Below are 20,555 nucleotides of genomic sequence, written 5' to 3'. Positions count from 1 at the left end.
GGAGAAGCACACGGATAAGGGGGGGGGGCGGGAACGGACAGCGGGGGGGGGGCGGGAAAGCTTCCTCCGTTGGAGGGGGGTGCGGGAACACACGGAAAGCACTCACCTGGACTTCCTTTGGCGGCGGAATGACGAAAAGCAACCTCGACAAAAACAAAAATAAACCCCGCCCACGGCCGCGATGACGACATCGCAGAGGCGGAGAGCGAAAAAATCTCGGGAACGCCCACGAATCTGGTCCGGCCATGACGGACAGATCTCTGTTCCAATGGCTAGCCTCCATTTATGGAGCTAGCCAATGGAACAGAGGGCGGGACTAAGCCCCACACTGTAGGGACATATAATTTCTCCTGGGCTGAGCTAGGAGCTCCGGCCCCAGGCGAAACCTAAAAAGAAGAAGCAGCGCTATTAATCCTAACACCTATTACTTTGGCATGCCCAAGACAAAACAAACCAATGGCCTGGGGAGCCATACACTCTGCTCATAACATATATTGTGGGTGACACTCACATTCCTCCATTTCCTTACGCTGAGCATAAATACATAATGAATTTAATTAATTCACCGAATTAAAGGGCTTCGGCTAGCGAGCCACCTCCACTTGGTTAGCTTTCCCGCTGTCAGGAACAGAACATCTTATTTGAAAGGTTTTATTTAATTGAAAAAATATAATAAAGGTGTTTAAAGAAATCGAGATGCTTCGACAATGCAAATGTTTGAAGGTGTGTTGTGTTATAAAAAATCTGCACATTAGAATGCATTCCCCCGGGGGGCTTCTCAGGACCAAGCCTGCAATCTGGAGAATAGGGGATTTAGAGAATACACCTGGAAACGAGGACAGAAGTCTTTGGCACTTCCCTTTAGGCACTAAAAAAAAGCAATCTCCAGTTGTCACTGTCTAGCAAAAAGGTACTCATAAAAAAAAAATCTGTAAAGCCTTAGAATAAAGGCGCAAACAAATTACTCTTCTGAGACGCCAGCACCTCCATTGAAATACTCAGTTATTTACACAGATTTAGAGCCAGGACGGATCTTGTGCAAGGTGTCACTTTTGATTCGGATGCATTTCTCAGAAAAGGCCTTTGGTAGACTTCGCAAACGATGCCTTAAAAGCCCTAAATAACCTATATTGAGTGTTCAAGGCAGCGCTTTAGAGCTACAATGAAGTCAGGATGGTTCAGTGACTTGAACACTCCTTACTAAAAAAAAAATGATATTCCAATTACTTACTGATATTCGTCATTACCACTCACAGCGTCTCTTCTGTGAGCGTCCTCCAGGGAACCTAGCCAGAACCCATCATGGCAGAGTTTTTGCTGTGGTGCTTGTTATTTTTAGACGGCGCCTATTGTTGTGGTGGAGGGCCTCAGATTTAAGAGAGAAGAAAGACTTTTCGGTATTGTGCAAAGAGGGGAAAAGGCATTCTACGCAGTCCTGGTGTAAAGGGTGAGGTCACACATTGCATAAGTAAGGTCTGGGACATGAAAGGCAGATGAGTTTGATGCCCAGCAATCTGAAGTCTGTAATTTGTGTACCGTAAATAGGAAATACTGCCATCATGTATGGCAAATGCGCAATGTGACGCACCATATGTGAAAAAGGTACTATTTTTTAGAAATCAGTTCAAAAATGTAGCTGACGTTGGTGTAGCACTTGCATTGACACTGGGGTTGAGAAACCCCACTAAACTAGCTGCCTCCGTAATAGTTGACAACAAACTTAAGTTGTGCCTGTCTGTTTCTGCCCAATCTTCGAGGCCAATGCTGCTTGCTCCATTAAGGCACAGAGAATTCTTCCTTGCCAAGAGTTAGGTCCTAGATATTGTGAGGTCCGGCTCATGGTCATTGTAACTCCAGGACTTTCCCTGTTGGTATTGGACAGAAGTAGCAGGCGGTGAATAAAACTGCAGAAAAGACAAAGAATTAGGGTGACCTGGTGTCCCGGATTTGGTGGGGCAGTCCGGTTTTTCGCCAGCTGTCCCGGCAGATTTAGGCAATTTTGACTCATGTACCAGTTTTTCGAGGGGTCAACTGTCAGTGATAGGCACCTTTTAGTTGTTTTAAAGCTGTGCTAGTTATCAGCTGTTGGAAGTAAGCAATTTAATTAACAAGTATGAATCTGGTTTTAGAAATTACATTTTATTTATTTTCTTAGTGCCTCTTCTGTGTTCCCTGTGTTGATCAGAGCTGTCATTCTGAGTGCTCCATTGATGTCAAATTGTAGTAACCTGTTTGTGTGCCTGTGCATGTGGTGTGTCTCTGTGTGCGTTCACGCGCGCATGTCTGCGTACGTGCGTTTGTTCACGCGCGGAGGCGGCCCTACTAGGATCGGCTGTAGCCTGCAGGCGCTGTGTAGTCCCCGCTTGTCTGCCTGATACTCCAACAAAACCTAACTTCCACTGCCACGCCTACCAACGGTCATCAAGGATGGACCTTCAACGCACAAGCAGGCAGGGAGGTACGCAGGTACGGAGGGCGCAGGAGCGGGACAGGAGCGATGGGAGTGAGATGCAGTGGAGCCACGGTGAGTCAGTGGGTGAGTCCGCGGCGTATTATACCACACATCACCCCCACTTCCCCATAATGCTGTGGCTACCAGCGCCCTACCCCGCCCTTCCAACGCATTTTGCCCCCACTACTGTGCACTCCTCAGTCGGTCCCATCTTCCTGGGGTAGCACGTAAGCATCAACGGGGGCATTTCACCTCGAGAGAGTGAAGCTGCAGGTGAACTGTGGGGGTGCTGCGGGGGCAGCCCGGTCAGCTCTGGGCATTGTCAGCAGCCCTACCCCTCCTGCCCCCCCTCCACAGAGGCCCTACTTGAACCGCTTTTCCTTACCTCACTTATTGTGGCGCTTAGCAACTGTTTACTAGTGGGGCATTCCTGGCGACATTGGGTGTCCCCAGACGAATCCAGACGTTTCCAGGCACATGGTAAGCCCATGGCGGTGCGCAATGCGCGTGTGTGTATGTGTGCGTGTGCGTGTGTGTGTGTGTGTGCATGCGCATGTCTGTGTGTGCGTGTTTGTGTGTGTGTGTTCAAGGGGGGGCTGTATGTGTATATGGAAGCGCATCTGCGCAAGCGCGTCTCATTAGAAGCGTGTCCACAGACCCCAATCGGCGCGTGCCCCGGCCTGTACCACTTGGCAGGCAAGACAACAACAATAGATCTCGCTGGCGACATGCATCGCCAAGTGCGAGACCTAAAAAGTGAGATTTGGTTCCCAGTAAAGAGGCAATTGCAGACATATTACTCATTTATGGCTAATAACTCAATTTCTTGCATGCACCATATACTATGACATTATAGGAAAGTTAAATGTGCCAATCCGGTTTAAAGCCCATCTCAACATGTTTTAGGGATCACAGATGTCATTATCCCAATGTTGGAGTTAAAGATTACCAGCAGAAGAGCAACCCCCCCCCCCCAAATCAAAACTGGGGTTGCCCCCCCCCCAAAAAGGGGTCATTTTGCAACGTGATACAACTGCTGGTCGAACTTGGACTAAGTTGTAGATAGGCATACAATTTGAACTGATTCGTCATAACAAGATCTTTTTCGGTAAAGGAAAGTTTGTCACTTTGGATTGAAAATAGAAAATATAATCAATAATCTGATTACTCACATCTTAAAGCGAGATCTTTGTAATTTGATCTGAGCCAATGAGAATACCTGAGAGGTCTTTAGCCATAGAAGTGGGAGTGAACAAATGCTCTATAACAACCCCAGTCTTTAAAGCCTCAGAGTTAGAGGATTTGGGTAAAAAAAGAAGGCTGCTGGACTGATGGCAGACTCAAGCTACTGCAGGATGCTCTTGATAATTATCGCCCTATCTCCCTCCTGCCCAGCTTTGCAATAGTCTGTGAGAAGGTGGTGACCAGACAACTTGCAGAGTTTGTTGAGGGGACTGATGTTCTGCATCCGGCACAGTCTGGGTTTCGCTCCTCTGACAGCACTGGTGGAAATATCCGAAACCATCCGCGAGTGCTTAGACGCTGGCGGGAGAGCAGCACTGGTAATGCTCGACCTATCGGCGACATTTGACATGGTACCACACTCCCTGCTGCTCACGCGACTCACTGAGATAGGTCTCTTAGGCGCTGCCTGGGGCTGGCGTGAGGTCCTTTCTTGAAGGGTGGGCCCAACAAGTCTGGCTGCCACCTGCCGCCTCAACAACTCAGCCGGTCATCACTGGGGTCCCACAGAGGTCTTCCCTTAGCCCCCTTTTTTTTAACATCTACGTCACTCCTCTGGTCTGTCTAGCTGAGGTGTTGGGGGGCTAAGGTGATAGCCTACGCTGATGACACCTAGCTTCTCTTTACCTGGGGAAAGGACGAGGACTCTGTATCCTTCGTTCAGCATTGCTTTTCTTCGGTCTTCAAGTGGCTTGCGTCGGCCCAACTCAAATGTAACGAAGACAAGTCACAGATTCTGCTCTACCGCAAATTCCCCCCTGGCTTCAGAGACTCGATCTGGCCTCATGGGGTCCCCCTACCAACCTCTAATTGCAAATCCGCGAAAAACCTAGGAGTGTGGTTTGAGGATAACCTCTCCTTTTCCGTCCAGGTGAAAAAACTCTCGGGCAGCTGCTTCGGCTTAAGACACTAAGGATTTTTTTACCCCTCCTCCCTAGGCTGGCCAAAGAGACTGTCATCCGTACCTTGATCCTCTCCCGATTGGACTACGCTAACGCGTTGTACATAGGCATCCCTGGATATTCCTTTAATAGACTCCAGGTAATTCAGAATGTGGCTGCCAGGCTTCTCTTGGGAATTGCTAAGAAGTGCAGCGTGAGGGAACATCTCTGCGTTCTCCACTGGCTTCCCGTGGCGGACCTGGTTAAATTCAAATCCCTGATTATTGCGCATTGTGCCCTCTATGGCCGCGGGCCGTCCTACTTACAGAAGCGGATCTCCTTCTATGTCCAACTGAGACAACTGCGCTCTTCAGCCCTCCTTCAAGCTAGGGTGTCCCGCTTCATCCAGCAGAAGATGGGTGGTTGCTCCCGGGCTGTTAAGGCTGCCCAGGCTTGGAATTCCCTTACGTTTTCACTGCACAACACTCCTGATCCGTTAGCCTTCAATAAACTTTTAAAAACATATCTGCTTCCATAATTGAGGGTGGTGTAGTTCAGGGACTCCCCTTGGGGATTTGTCCCGGGAAACTCCTTGGAGTAGCTGTTGCACGTCATAAGAGCACTTAACATAACATTAGCAGTGTCAGTCTCTGGGCCGCAAGATTCAGCTGCATGTCTCCGGAGACTGATACTGATGCTCACATCTTCTATGGGAGACCTCTGCAAGGCATATCTGATTTTACTACTTCTATTACTAATAGGTATTGTGTTTGAGTATTGTCTTAGATTAGCAGAGCTACCAAACCATGACTAGGATAGCAATAGTAGCATCTAGTTAGAATAGCATTTAGAGTTCTAGTAAAAGCAATCAGGAAGGTTTCAATCTGTTGATGACAAAATGCTTTCATTTGCTTATGACTGCTCTGATGCATGGTAGTATTCTTTTGTATGTATGTATGGATAGCATACTTATATAGCGCGTACTGTCACCCAGAGGGTATCCTGGCGCTTGACTCCAAATCACGGCACATACAGAGGAGGATCACACAGCCCTGGGAAAAAGGTGGGACTTCAGACCCTTTTTAAAAAGAGACAATTCATTCAGCTTCCTTAAAGAAAGTGGGAGAGCATTCCATAACTTAGCAGCAGTAAAACTGAAGTAACGGCCACCCATCCGTGTCCGTAGAATTCGAGGAACTGCCACCAAAAAAGCAGAGGAAGAACATAAGGGTCTAGCTGCCGAGTACCATTTAAATAAATTCTGAAGTGCAATAGGCCCCAATCCATGCAGTGCTCTGAAAACAATGCAGAAGGCCTTGAAGCAAATCCGCTGATTTATAGGCAGCCAATGAAGGTCCCTTACTGCCAAGGATGATGAAGCGGAGCGCATGCGTGACAGGGCCAACTTGGCTGCCATATTCTGGATCGGCTGCAGTTGTTTAATCTGCGAGCTGGGGCCACCTTGAAGCAGTGCGTTATAGTAGTCAAGTCTACTTAGTGTGATACTATGCACTACCTCCGGTCTGGCCGGAGCAGGCAACATGGGGAGGATTTTGCGCAGCATTCTTAGCAGCATCATGCATGTGCTAATGGTCTTATTCACATAGGCGTCCAGTTGTAAATGAGGACCAAAAATAACTCCCAAATTGAGAGCAGCGTCCGCTGCTTCAACAGTAGCCGTGGTGGTAGGGGGCCAGAAATCAATCAGTAAAGGGCGCGGAATTTTATCAAGTGAACAGTGCAGCACCTCTGTCTTTGACACATTAAACTGAGGGGAATTATCCCTCAGCCAGCCCGCCGTGGCTATCATACAACGATGGAAGGTCTCTATAGGGACAGCATCCTTACCCTTAAAGGAGAAGATAGGTTGCGTGTCATCACCATAGTTTATTACTGTAATGCCAAAGGATTTAATCGGCTTGATCAGGGGGCTGAGATAAAGGTTGAACAGAATGGGCCTGATTGCTGACCCCTGGGGGACGCCTTGCCCCACCAATCTAGTATCGGACATAAAAGGAGGCAAAGTCACTACTTGATGTCTATTGTGGAGATAGGATACTAGCCAGTCCCGGGCCAGGCCGGTCACCCCATTATCTTCCAATCTCCTGATCAGTGTTGAATGGTTCACAGTATCGAACGCGGCCGACATGTCGAGCAGCACCAGAAATGCTGCTCGGCCACTGTCGACACGCGACCGTAAGTCGTCCAAGACAACTACCAGTGCTGATTCTGTGCTATGAGCTGGCTGAAAACCGAACTGGGCCACATGTAGGCAGGCATTCGCCTCTATGAAGCGTGATATCAATTTGGTGACAAATTTTTCCAAGATTTTAATTGGAAAAGGCAGTAAAGAAATGGGCCTATAGTTCGCAGGGCAAAGGGGATCCAGTGTGGCTTTCTTTAACAAAGTGGATACTACCGCCAGTTTCCAACTGTCAGGGACAGTGGCAGTACTAAGAGACTGACAGCAGATCGAATATAGAAAAGGAAAGAACTCAGCTTGGAACAACTTCCAAAACTTGTGTGGCAATGGGTCCAGTGGAGAACCCGATGATACATTATTGGCCAAGATACAGAAGTCCTCATATGAAGGAGGGGTGAAACTGGACAACACCGCATGCACCATTCAGTCCCTTGTGACAGCTGGAGTCTGTGTCGGTAACGGCTCTACGGTATTGTAGGTGTTGAGGACATTTGAAGTAGAAAGTCCAGTCAGAATGGCAGCAATCTTGTCCTCAAAAGCACAGACTAAAGAGTCGCATAGTGCCTGAGAGGCCAGAATGCTATTGGTGGCGCAGACAGGGTTAGAAAGATTATTACCAATTTTAAAGAGGGTTTGTGATTTATTGGCCGAGTGTGCCAGTACATCCTCTTAATATTTGGCTTTAGCACTTTTTATCTGTGCTTTGTAGCCCTGGAGTAACTGCTTTAGAAGGATTTTATCAGACTCCATATAATGCTGCTTCCTCCAAGTTCTCTCAGCTTGTCTACAACACAGTTTCAGCTGACAGAGTTCTTTGGAGTACCAAGGGGCGGCGCGTTTAGATCTATCCTTTACTTTCCTTAGAGGAATCGCTACATCCAAAGATTCTGTTATCTGTAAACAAAGGCTCTGATAGTTCTCTTCTACTCCTTTCTCCATCGCGAAACCGCTTGGTAACAGACTGGGTAGTGTAGAAGATTTCAAGAACTTAGACCACTGCCGACTAGATTTGGTATTAACGAAACTGTTATCGGTATGAAGGTCATTGGGGAGTTGCAGCGAGAACTGAATGAGGGCATGGTCTGTCCAGCATTGTGCGGTTATGTCCTTGATTTAAACCCGGGTTTCGTCTGCAAAGACCAGATCAAGGACATGACCCCTCGAATGGGTTGAGGAAAGCATGGATGCTGAAGAAAAGTAACCATACCAAGAAATAAACGATTGATGTTAGTTATTGTGATTCACCAAATAATGCTGCGAATAGATTCTATTAGACATTGAAAATAAATATTCTACCTATATTGGTGTGTGCACCTAATTTGAGTCACTGGGTCCGAGGTTCCTGCTTAATCACCTCTAGTCTGACAGTTAATAGAAGGTCTTGTTCGATTGTGCTTGCTTTAATTTTTGTGGAAACTGGACAAGAAGTACCTATGAGTTTTGTTTTCTCAACGCTAGAATAGATGTTGTATGACATTACCCTGCCTCAATCCCTTGTTTATGGAATCTGGCCTTTTGTGCCCCCCCCCCCCCCCCTCCAATAAGGGCCAGGGACCAAGCGTGACTACAGGCAGACTTAAATAAAGGTGTATCCAGCAAGGAGGCAATGAACCTCCAAAGATGGAGCAGTGCTGTGATCCAATTTGCATACCTTCAGCTGAGCTTCCCAAAGTACTTTGTATCTGCTGGAAAGCCGAAGTTACGACTCTTTGAGTAAAGTAATTGGGGTAGTGGCACAGTGTGACCATGTGGATGGATGGCTGCATGTGATTGGTTGGCGGAAGGAACCCCTGCAGCTTTCCAGCACTGTAATAGTTGTGTAATCCCTGTTTTTTCATCTTGTATATTAATAAAATTGTATTTCTGTGAAGATCAACACTATGATGCTGGAGTATACGTAAAAATGTACAATTTTGAGTAATAATCTTTTATTTCTTGGCATGGTTGCTTTTCTTGAGCATCCATGTGGCATTTTGATTGCACATATTTTATGTTCACTTTTTTTTTCTAGGACCCAGCACAATCTGTACCTACCAGAGTTGTTGGCCAGAATGGGAGACACATATGCCAAAGCGCTGGACATCCTAGATGGAGAAAAGACTTCTATCCTAGGTAAAAAAAAATAATAATGAAAAAGTTAACTTTGGCACACTGCCTACTGTTATGGTTTGGATGTGCTCACTAATCTCATTCCACATTTTGCTCCAAAACCGAGAGTGTTGGTTTACCTTGTTCCAGGCTCATATGACAAATTATTCTAAATTCACAATGGCTTGAGTTCAGCATATCACATCCTTTACCATATCAGTTGGTAAAAGTGGTTAGCACTAACCGGATTGTTAAAGGGCTCCTCTGTAAATAAGTCTCCTCAAATACTAGCATTCACTGATACTGGTGAGGTATGTGTATAGCCAGGACCTCAATGTTGAAGTTTTGAGTTACTATTATGGAGTTTCCTTTTTTTAACTTTCTGTGTTTTACTCACTGTCTGAGACAAAAAGAACCTCTTGGTAGGCGTACCAGTTCTCTTGCCATTGCTGTAAGCTTCTTGTTTGACTCTGGAGCAACGAGGAACTTCACTGAAAATCTGAGTCTTTTGTGAATCCATGTTCTCTCGTTCCAGAAAAGCAAAAGGTGCCACTTTTTAGAACCATAAAGCATAATAAAAGTCCTGAAGACTGATTCATTGCATGTGTTTACAAAGATTCGCACACCCATGTTCAGCCACGTATAAAACTGGAAATGTCCTCTGTATTTGTGTTGGTGAGGTGAGTCTGACTGTAGTATGATTGCCGACTTCGGTTTTGAGCGTATGTGGAGAAGGCTTTTCACTGGGTCTGTTTTGTTTACAGTTGTGTGGGTGGAGTTGGGTTAGCAATGGTGTCGCAGTTTCACACAGTGTCAGTATTTGTGTTTTAAATAATTTGGTGTAGATTAGAGACAATGTAGACACATTTATTTTATTGGTTTCACCAGTCGAGGAGTACTGCCTTGTTACCCGAGAAAGACGCCATGGTAGGTCTTGATGTAAAAGTACAATCTTATACAGTGGCTCAGAATAATTTTTGTATGAAAGGGTTATCGGGGGATGGAGTAATCAAAGCACATCTATTTGTTCTTTTGCCCATTGCTCCTTGAGACCGATTCTAGACCTGAGAGAACTAAACCTCTAAATACTTACAGAGCATTTCCACATGGTGACACTTCAATAAGTGCTCCCACTTCTACAGCTGGGCGATTTTATGTCTACTGTAGACTTAAGACTTCTATTTCCACATTCCAATGCATCGCGCTCATAGTGGGTCATCATTACCAATTCAAAGTACTACCGTTTAGTGTCACCACTGCTCCTAGGGAATTTACCTTATGTCTGGCAGTAGTTGCAGCACATCTGAGAAGACAACACATCAATGCCTTCCCATACCTGGACGACTGATTCATCATAACCAGCACTCGCCAAATGTGTCTCCAACACACTCAAACCATTATTCACTCACTTCACCAACTAGGGTTTACAGTAAATATGTTGAAGTCTCATCTACAGCCTTCCAACACACAAACTTATAGACGCTCGGAAAACTCTAGCCTCTCCCAATACAGCCAGGATTCACAGTATTCAGTCCCTTCTCACTCAATTTCAGCCCAACCAATCATTACCAGCAAAAGTATTCATGCAAGGGATGATGGCGTCTTGCATTATAATTTTTCCCCACGCAAGACTTCACATGCGTTCCCTTCAAGAATGCTTAGCAAGTCAGTGGAAAAAGTCATAGGGTCAGTTGACCGTTCTAGTGTTGGTAGATGGCTGCACCCATCGCTCTCTGCAGTGGTGGAACCCACAAAATGTATTCAAAGGGCGGCCCTTTCGCGACCCTGTTCCACAGACCGTGCTACCAGCAGACATATCGCTCACTGGTTGGGGTGCTCACCTACGAAGTTACACAATCCAAGGGTTATGGAGTTTAACACCTTCGCTGCTAGGTGTTTTCCCCTCCGGTGCTGGATGATGCCCATTTCCATAGTTTCATGACGAGCTCAGCTCGTCATCAGCACAGCTCAACCGTGCATCATGACGAGCTGAGCTCGTCATGAGCATGGAAAGGGTTAAAGTACAAGAACCTCCATATAAATCACTTCAAGCTACTAGCAGTGTTTCTAGTGCTCAAAGCCTTTCAAACTCACCTAATGGGCAAACTGTCCTAGTCCGCACAGACAACATGACAGCTATGATCTATATACAAAAACAGGGGGATACACGCTCCAACTGTCACGCCTACCACAAGCCATTTGGAAATGGGCCATACATCACAAAATGTATCTCCTAGCAAAACATCTTCCAGGAGTAAACAGTAAAATTGCAGGCTTTCTCAGCAGAAAGAGTGAGCAAATCCACGAGTGGGAACTTCATCTCCAGATTCTTCTTCCCTTCTATAAGAAATGGTGATTTCCTCACATAGACCTGTTCGCCACAGCTGAAAGCGCAAAATGCCCAAGCTTCGCCTCCAGGTTGCCATACCTTCTCTCCAAAGGTAATGCCCTGTGGATCAACTGGTAAGGGATATTTGCCTATGCTTTTCTGCCTCTCCCACTCATTCTGTTAGTAGTTCTGAAGCTCCAACAATCATCCCTCAAATTCATTCTCATAGCTCCCACGTGGTCACGTCAACCTTGGTTCACCACCCTGCTAGAGCTCTTAGTAGTTCCACACCAGGAGCTGCATCTCAATTCCATGATTCAGAAAAGGGGGTGGTGATGAACAGAGTGTCTGAATTAAGCAGACCACTCTTATCCAGTCCAAAGATCAGGGCTTGATCCATCACCGTTTTTTAGCTCACTGCACCATCCCAGCTCAGAACCTGGCTACATGCAAATTAGTCTGTTCCTGTCCCAGTGCATCTCAATTCCAGTCTCCTTACTCATAGTCCTGGAGAAATCAGGCATCCAAATCCCAAGGAACTCAACCTATCGATTTGGCTCCTGAAGTCATAGTTTGGTTATTTACAATTACCGCCAGACTGTATGAATATCCTAAAAGAGACTAGGAAACCTACTACTAGGGCATGTTATGCAGCGAAGTGGAAACGATTTGTTATGTACTGTAACAATATCAATACCCTCTTCTTCCGTGCAAAACATAATTTATCTCCTACACTTATAGATATCTGGATTAGCCTACAAATACATTTGATTGCATTTAGCAGCAGTAGCTGCATATGTACAAAACAGACAACACTTCTCTCTCCTAAGAGTACCAGTGATTAAAGCCTTTATAGAAGGATTAAAAAACGTAATACTACCAAGAGCTCCACCTGCACCAGTATGGAACTTTAACATAGTCCTTATGAGGCTAATGGGTCTACCTTTTGAACCGATGCACAAGTGTCAACTACAGTTTCTCTCATGGAAGGTTGCTTTTCTTATTGCAATCGCTTCCTTAAGGAGAGTTGGTGAACTTTAGGCACTAACTATACAAGAGCCTTTCGTTTAACTTCAAAAGACAAAGTGGTTCTTCGAACCAATCCCAAATTTCTTCCTAAAGTGATTTCTGCTTTTCACATCAATCAATCAGTTGAGTTACCTGTGTTCTTTCCTCAAACTGATTCTGTAGCAGAACGAGCTCTACACACACTAGATGTTAGAAGAGCTCTACTATATTATGTGGAAAGAACAAAAGATTTTCGTAAAATAATACAGCTCTTTGTTGCTATTTCGCCACCACACAGAGGCAATCCCATATCTAAATCAGGCATTGCAAGATGGATCGTGAAATGTATCCAAACATGTTACGTGAAAGCGAAAAGAACCTTAACAATACCCCCTAGAGCACATTCCACCTGCAAAATAGGGGCTACAATGGCCTTCTTAGGCAATATTCCCCTAGCTGACATCTGTAAGGCAGCAACATGGTCTGCACTGCACACATTCACCAAACACTATTGTGTAGATGTGTTAGCAAGGCAACAAGATAATGTAGGCCAGGCAGTACTTAAAACACTTATTCAAACAGCTACTGGTTAGCCACCGCTTTTGGAGTTTACTGCTGTATAGTCTATGCAAAGAATGTGATCTACAGCTCACATGCCTCAAACGGATAATGTTACTTACCCAGTAAGAATCTGTTCTTGGCATGTAGAGCTGTAGATTTACATGTGCCCACCTGCCTCCTATTGCTGTTTTCTAACTTTACATACATACACATGGAACTCTCTATTCTATCTTTAACTCCATTGTCACCCTCTGGGATAACAATCTAACAATGGAGTTGCTGCCTATGCGCACTATCAATGAACGGAGGAGTCACCTACCTTGTGACTTAAAAAACATCTTCGAACAAAAACAACCTGCAAACATCTGCACCCAACACTTGATTGCAGGAGTATACAAAGCATGTGAATCAACAGCTCTATATGCCAAGAGCATATGCTCACTGGATAAGTAACATTATCCTTATCTACATCTACAAACCCTTCAACACAACCTGAAATAGCTCTACATACTCTGGAGTTCAAAAGATGCCTTAAATTCAAGATGCCTTTAATTCTACCTTAAAAAAAGGGAGTTTTTAGTCTGTGGTTTCCCCTGTAAGGGTGAACCCATAATAAAGCAGACTTTGGTCAAATGATTTGTAGTTTGTACCTCAATGGCCCACAGGCTTATGGCCACACCTCTAACTGGCACGGTCAGAGCTCACTCGACTTGGAGTATGGCTGTCATAACTTCTATCTTAGCTGGAGTATCTCTTTAGGGCATTTGTAATGCAGAAACCTGGAGAATGATTCATATATTCTAAAAACATTACTGTACAGAAAGGGAGCGTCAGTAGAAAGAGCAGTGCTCTGAAGCCTGCTTTCATAAGGTGGGGCTCATTTCCCAACTTCAGTTTTTTATTTTTTTTATTTGTACTGATATGTTCATCTAGATTCAGGCATTTAAATTTATGGAAGATTGAGTGCTGGAGAAGAAAACTAGTTACTGTCCTGTAGCTTTGGTTCTCCAGCTTTAGTTTACACATTCATATGTGACCCTCCCTCCGCCTCTTTTATAAGGCTCTTCGTATGACTTTTTCTTTACTGTCGCAAACTAGAAAATCTAGCATTTGGAAGCCTGTCTGGGAAGGGATGAGAGTGGTGCTCTCTCTTTGGCTAAATTTTGGATCACAGAAAGTGGTGGATTGGTTGCATGTACTCTATGTACTTTGAATGTTAGAGTGTATTGCACGCTATTTTGCTGAGTACCAAGGGTTCCCAGCTGAATGAGGGAAATGATTCAAGCATTTGTGTAAGAAAATGCCTCGCTTCGCATGCTCAACCCATTTGTTTGGATTCATGGTGTTGGTCTCTGTACACTGGGACCCTTCCAATCAGGATGCAGTGAATGTGCTCTGACCCCCTAATGGACACAATTAATTTAACTTTTAGCCCCTAAGAAAAGATACCCCAATTACCCACAGGCCTGATAGTTAAATGTCACTAGTGGACTCTAGCACCTAATGTGCCACAACTAAAGTGCTGATACAATAATGTGCAGCTTTTAAACTGCAAAGTCAACCTGATAAAATAAACCTTTTGCCAGGCCTAAACCTTCCCTTTTAAAAAAAAAAAATGTATAAATCTTTTTTTATTGAAACAAGGCATGACAAACTCTGCGCCCTCCACAGTCTTGAAATGTTTCGTTATGCCACCATCAGCCCAAGGTAACCCATATTTGTTCCTTGGAATTTAGGTTGGTAGGGCCCCATACATTTCGAGGGCCAGTTTAATGTTACAATCTATCTGTTTTCCCAACACTTCTTTCATAAGGTTCGCTACCGCCTCCCAGTATCGCTGAATAATCGTGCATTCCCAAAGTGTGTGGATAAAGGTTCCCTCCTGCCCACACTGCCTTACACAGCCACCATCTGAACTATACCCCATGCGAACCAACAATGACCCAGACAAATAGGACCTGTGGAGAAGCTTCAGCTGTACCAGGCCACCGCCGCCAGCCACTCGTCATCATCCAATCCCACCACGTTGTGGTCCCATGTAGCCCTCCAGGGCGCCAGGGGATCTGCCATGTTAATCAGTTTTTTGTAAATGAGTGATATGGCCTTCTCTGGCAGGTCGCCATCTAAAACTCTGTCTTCGAATGGTGTGGACTTGGGGAGTGCACTACCTTTAGGGAGAATCGCAAGTAAGGTGTGTCTAATTTGGAGATACCGGAAATGCTCCGAATGCGCTAGTTTGTATTCCTGCTGCACCCAAGGAAAAGGGACCACCTCACCTGATTTCCACAGATCACCCACCTTGGGTATACCTATGAGGTTCCAGTAATCAGAGTGGCGTGGCCTGTGTTAGTTTCCCCTCCCATCCCAAACGTTTGGTAGCCGCCTTCCACACCTGCACCGCATGCCCAGTAGGGCCCGTCAGGGCATGTTTGAAAGACCGCATATAAAGGGCCCCATCAAAGTTACCTCCCGGGAGGAGCCATCTGTCAATCTGGAAGGCCGGGTCATCCTGCGGCCTATACATACATTGGCTAATCGCCGTTTGGTGTGACGCCCAATAGTACTTTTGTATGTCTGGAAGTCCGATGCCCGCATCCAACCACCCTAACGTGAGTTTGTGCGTTGCAATACGAGGTGGCTTCCCCTTCTCCACAGTAGGTCCTGTATGATGCAATTGATTTCTTTAAAGTATGAGGGTTCAACAGGGTGGGGAGTATTAAGAACCGGGGAAGGGACATAATTTTGAACAGGGCCGCATGCCCCAAAAGAGACAACGGAAGCGATTTCCAATGTAGGAAGTCAGCTTTAAGAGGCACAGGAGGCGGCAGAAGCTTGCGACGGATCTTTAGAGACCCAGATCCTCAGATATTTGAAGCAGTCAGTAGCTTCTGCCAGTTGATCTCACCAAGGAAGGAGAGGTCTCCTTCCATAGAGGACATATAGCACTGATTTGGTCCAGTTTATAGAATAGCCAGCATATCTACCGAAAACATGAAATATGTCTGGGACCACATTAAGGGATGCAGCCGGGGATGCCAAATAAAGCAAAATATTGTCCGCGTACAGCGATATACGGTCTTGCCGTCCAGACGTCCATTTAAGGCCCCTAATCGCGGGGTCTTTACGGACCTACATTGCCAGAGGCTCAAGGGCCAGGGCAAAGAAGTGGGGACAAGGGGCATCACTGCCTGGTGCCCCTGCTAAGAACGAACAATGAGGATTTCCTATTGTTAACCACTACTTGGGCGAGCGGCTGTTGGTAGAGAAGCCAAACCCAACCCGTGAACAAGGGGCCAAAACCCAATTTGTGAAGGTCTGCAAACATATAGGGCCACTCAGTGGTGTCAAATGCGGAAGCAGCATCAAGGGAGACCACAACAGCGTCCTCTCTAATTGTGTCGGCACGGCACAACACCCCTGGAGCGTCCTTTTTTTTAAAACGCATACGTCACCCCCAAGATAGCTATAAATGACCATCAAGCAGGCTGCATGGTATTTAAAAAGTTGATCATGTGTGCTTAAGTTTTACATGCAATGGCATTGAAAAATCTCCAAAGTAATGCTGGCTCTCCCTTACAAACCCCTGAGGTACATTATAAAACATAAGTTTGGGAATGGCTAGACACTTGATTAAATGATTAAAATTCATAGTAATTTAAAATCCAATCTGATGGTCAAGTTAGATTTGAAATTACCATTTTTGAAATGTAAAATTTACAAAGTTGGCAGTTTCCTGCCTAAGCCAAATTTGCCTTCCTGCTAGTGTTCAGTGACACCTGACTGGGAGCAATACACATCTTTCCCCAGGAGAGCCATTAACAGACAGTGGACATAAGGTTTGGGTGTGCTAAATGCTTTCCCCCTTGACAGTATGGTCAACTGGGCTCTACAGAGGAACTGAATTAAAGTGCAAAAGATGCTTACTCTCACTCATATACCTAGTCCTTCACCCTTCCTTGTCATGCTAGCCAGTTGGGTACCAATTCCACTGGGAGAAGGGCTGCCCCTCGAACTAGTTTTCATTTTACTACCCACATCTATGGGTGGGCACAGGGAGCGCTGCACCAGGGAAGAAAGGTTCTGCCATATTGGTTGACGGTAGAGAGGAGCACTACAGTAAAAGAGGCAGGAAGTGCTGCAAAACTGGGTAGGTGTACCCCTGGAAACATTTTTCCCATTGGCTAGGGAGAGGGCAGGTGTTTCGGTCACTCACATGCTGGCACTGAGCATAAAAGTGGCACCCAGTACCCTCTTCAGAACACATCTGGACCTGTCGAAGGCAGAAGGACTGCACTGCTGTTGAACGTGTGAAGAGACCCCAAGCGCTGGATCTGCTCTCAGTTGTACCCAGGACTAAGAAGATTCCGTTTGCTGGCCTATTATGCTACAGGGACACAAAAGGTACAAGAATCTCAAATTCCTGCAGAACCAAGCTGACCTGTTCCAACTGGACCTACCATGGACCCTTCTGGTGGCTTCTCCTGGAGCGAGTCTTTTCGCCCCAAATGGTGGCCCTAAGATCCTTGGGTAAGTGTCAGAGTGCACTCATCCTGCCTAACTTTAACAGCTGGGACTTTTTCATGAATTTCTGCTTGGTGAATCAAAAGAAGACTGGTACCAACCTACCAAGTCAATCTGACGGGGTGTTTTACCGCTGTGCGAAAGATTCAGGTTGATTCTGCAAAGAGCTTTTTCGCAGCGTTTTAGCGGGACATCTCGGAGAAGGTACTCTGTCCTCAGAGCCCTATTCAGCTACAGCTTGCAGTCTTGCCCCACAGCAGCGATCCGAGCGCTAAAGGTGACGAAGTCTGAAAGTAGAAATCTTCACCGTGTGAAGATGTCAAAAAGTATCTGGCTGGTGAGAGACCATGTTGTGGCGCAAATTTAGAGTTTCTTCAGCTCTGAGTGTTCCCGTCAAGTCAATGGCTTTATCGGGACTTCATTCGACGAATGTCCTGCCTCATGGAACATATCTTGGCAACACCTGATGACTTGCCCCGCTGAGGATTTTTGACTTACATTTCAGAGACGAAGTGAGGTGGTAAAACTCTAAACTGCGACCAACTTGGTTTCTGTATTGGACCTGCACTCTATTGCGGTCCACATTCACTTTTAACTTTGCCCCAGTCTATCCTGACCAGTTGCCAGTGTTTGCACTTTTTGGCGCTATAATAATTTTAAACTTCTAAAAAAAATCATTTCTCCGGTTTCCTACATCTATTGTGTGTCATTTTGCCTGTTAATCAAAATTTGCTGTGTGGAGTGAGTTTTTTTGTGCGTTATTTACTACTTGGTGCTGATAAAAGTTTTACACATTTCTCCTAAGTGAAGCTTTGTGCTTCAGCTACCAAGGGTTGAGTTCCGGTTTAAATCGAGACCTAAATGAACCTAAGATGAACAGTGCCAGTATTACTTGAAGAGGACTACCATTCACTTCAACTAATAATCCTCTCTCAGTGTGAATCTACGAAAAATACCAAGGCTGGAGAACCGAAGTTACAAGTAAGTAAATCATTTCCCTCCTAAGACAGTGTGAATGGTTAAGGATCTAGAATGGCAAACAGTTAATTCCTTGTTGATTCGTGTACTCCTCCTTGCAGCTCTCTAGTCCTACTAACCAGAAAAGTTTCAAGTTTCATCTTCGTTTGGAGAAAATGTTTCCTGCTTTACCTGACACAACAAAATCGTGAAGTAAAGAAAGCACAATTTAAGACTTCAAGAATCACTTGGGTACTAATTAGCCCTTCGCAAAATGCCATGCAAAGTTCTTAATTGATTTTTTTTTTTATCAATACCACTAAAATACCTATCCACTAGTTTCAAAGGCAAGTTAGTAAATATGCTTAAATAAATTTCTGCTGGTGTTGCGGTCGTGCTTGTTTAAATTTTTGCCTCAGGTGAATCTTCGACATGATGCCAGGTCATGAAGTCTAGTAACAAAGAAGCTAGGCACTACCTAATTATTGAAAGCACGCTTTGCCAGAAAATAACAGTTTTCTTTCTATCTCAGGCTTACCACAACCTCTGCTGGACCTTTATGACACCCCAGTTTACAAAACCGTACTGGAAAGAATGCAAGGCTTTTTGTGCTCCTTATCTGACAACTGGTAAGAAGTTTTGTGTCAAAGAGTTTAAGCTTTTTGAACAGTTAAGTATAGTAATGCATCACTCTTTGTGAGCCATATTTTATTGATTTATATTTCTGTTTGCTGTGCACCTTAGTTTTCAAACTTGAACAATTGTGCATACAATCTTTAGAAATGAAATTAAAACTAATTGCCTTCTATAATAAGGACCTATTAAAAGTAATTTGGGTGATCTGTATACAGATGAAGTAGCTTTTAAAGATCACATTTGTTCGGATATACATTTTCAAACTCTGTTTCCACATAGTTAAATGTTTGTTCAAATAAATGAGTCTTTGTAATGGATACTTGCTCTTACAGATTTCTTCCTTGTACTCACAAATGGAACTCCTGGTCTGAAATTTTTTTTTCTACAATTTTTCGCTTTCATTGGCGCATTATGGAGCTGTTTGTAGTCATAAAATGTATCTTACAACTTCACTGGAAATGAAGTACTGGCTCTTTTTATGGCGCTTAGGGATACAGCATTTACAACGTGGGCGGAATCGCACGTGCTGTTACCACGCTTGCATTTACCACACATTTGCGTCGTAAAGGCAGTCTGCGCTCTAGATTCAGAGCAGAAAGGAAGTGGAGATTGTGTAGGGAAACAGCAAGGATCGAGGCGCTGCTTCGTAAGTAGGGCTGGGGCAAGATTTTAGGGCTCAGGTCGGGCTGGAGGCCAGGTTTTAGGGCTCAGGGTAGTTTTTATGGCTTGGTGGTTTGAAGGACTGTAGGCCGGCTTTTAGGGTGCGGTGGGGATGGGGTTTGATCTTTAGCAATCTTACCCTTAAAATGAAATTTGTTGTAAAGGTATGTGTGGTAAAGACACAGTCATAGTAAAGACTGAATTGTAATCGCATGCGTGGTTCCATCATACAACCAGATTTGATGCTTCTTTGGAAACTGAAATCCCAATTTAAGATTTTCCTTTTACAGTAGTGTATAGGCTCATAAAGGCTTTGAGCAAGCAACAGAAATATGTTCATAGAGCTTTGTGACAGGAAAGAATAAAACCATGAAAGCATCTTTAACCTCTCTCTACTCTTGCACTCTCTACCTGAAAACTATACCCTTTGTAACTGCTTCAAAAGCAGGTACGGGCGAAACAAGAAAAATGCGTTTAAACTGAGCCAAAGAGCGTTCCTTCAGAATCTCCATCTGGACAGCCGTCAAAATCTTTTGTGTAGGAGAGGAGGTAGGAGCCTGTCCCTGGTTGGCTGGGCCCCCAAACTCAGGATGGGCGGGGACTCAAGGTTTTGCTTCACCTCACCTCCCCCAGCTGAGGGTGGAGTTGGCAGAGGTGGGCACACCTCCCTTCCTCACGTTTTTCCCGCCAGTTCTCCCGCCCAAAGTGGGGGGGTAGAACCAGTGGGGACCAGTTGCTTAAAGCAGCAAATGGTCTGGAGAGGCTCATGCCTTTGAAGCTTCTCCATTGTGAACCCTGCCCATCCTGGGGGAGGAGGCTTGGCACCTCGTCCCAGGATGTGCATTGTTTCAGGCCCCCGAGAGCAGCAAGCTCTCAACCTAGGGGTCCAGAAACATGTCTGTTGGTGGCAGCCTAAGCAGCCACTCAATCTGGTCACTAGAAGTTGGTCGAGTTTCAGAGGGCATCTCTAAGATGCCCTCTGTGGTGCATTTTACATTAAATCCCACATTGGCATCA

General features: G+C 45.2%; 1 protein-coding gene across 2 annotated transcripts in view; it reads left to right on the top strand.

Moving 5' to 3' along the window:
• XPO5 (exportin 5) overlaps window positions 1-20,555 on the top strand; it is a 762,403-nt gene that overhangs the window by 357,859 nt on the left and 383,989 nt on the right. For both annotated transcript variants that reach the window (XM_086926019.1, XM_086926020.1), the window contains exons 21-22: window positions 8,790-8,890; window positions 18,775-18,871. In XM_086926019.1, coding sequence (XP_086782145.1) covers window positions 8,790-8,890; window positions 18,775-18,871 — 198 coding nt within the window. The remainder of the gene's footprint in view (window positions 1-8,789; window positions 8,891-18,774; window positions 18,872-20,555) is intronic.

Source organism: Lissotriton vulgaris, chromosome 6 (genome assembly GCF_964263255.1).
Source record: "Lissotriton vulgaris chromosome 6, aLisVul1.2, whole genome shotgun sequence".
NCBI classification, from domain to species: Eukaryota; Metazoa; Chordata; class Amphibia; order Caudata; family Salamandridae; genus Lissotriton; species Lissotriton vulgaris.
Note: the sequence above shows the minus strand (reverse complement) of the source record. Positions and strands in the feature narration are given on the sequence as shown.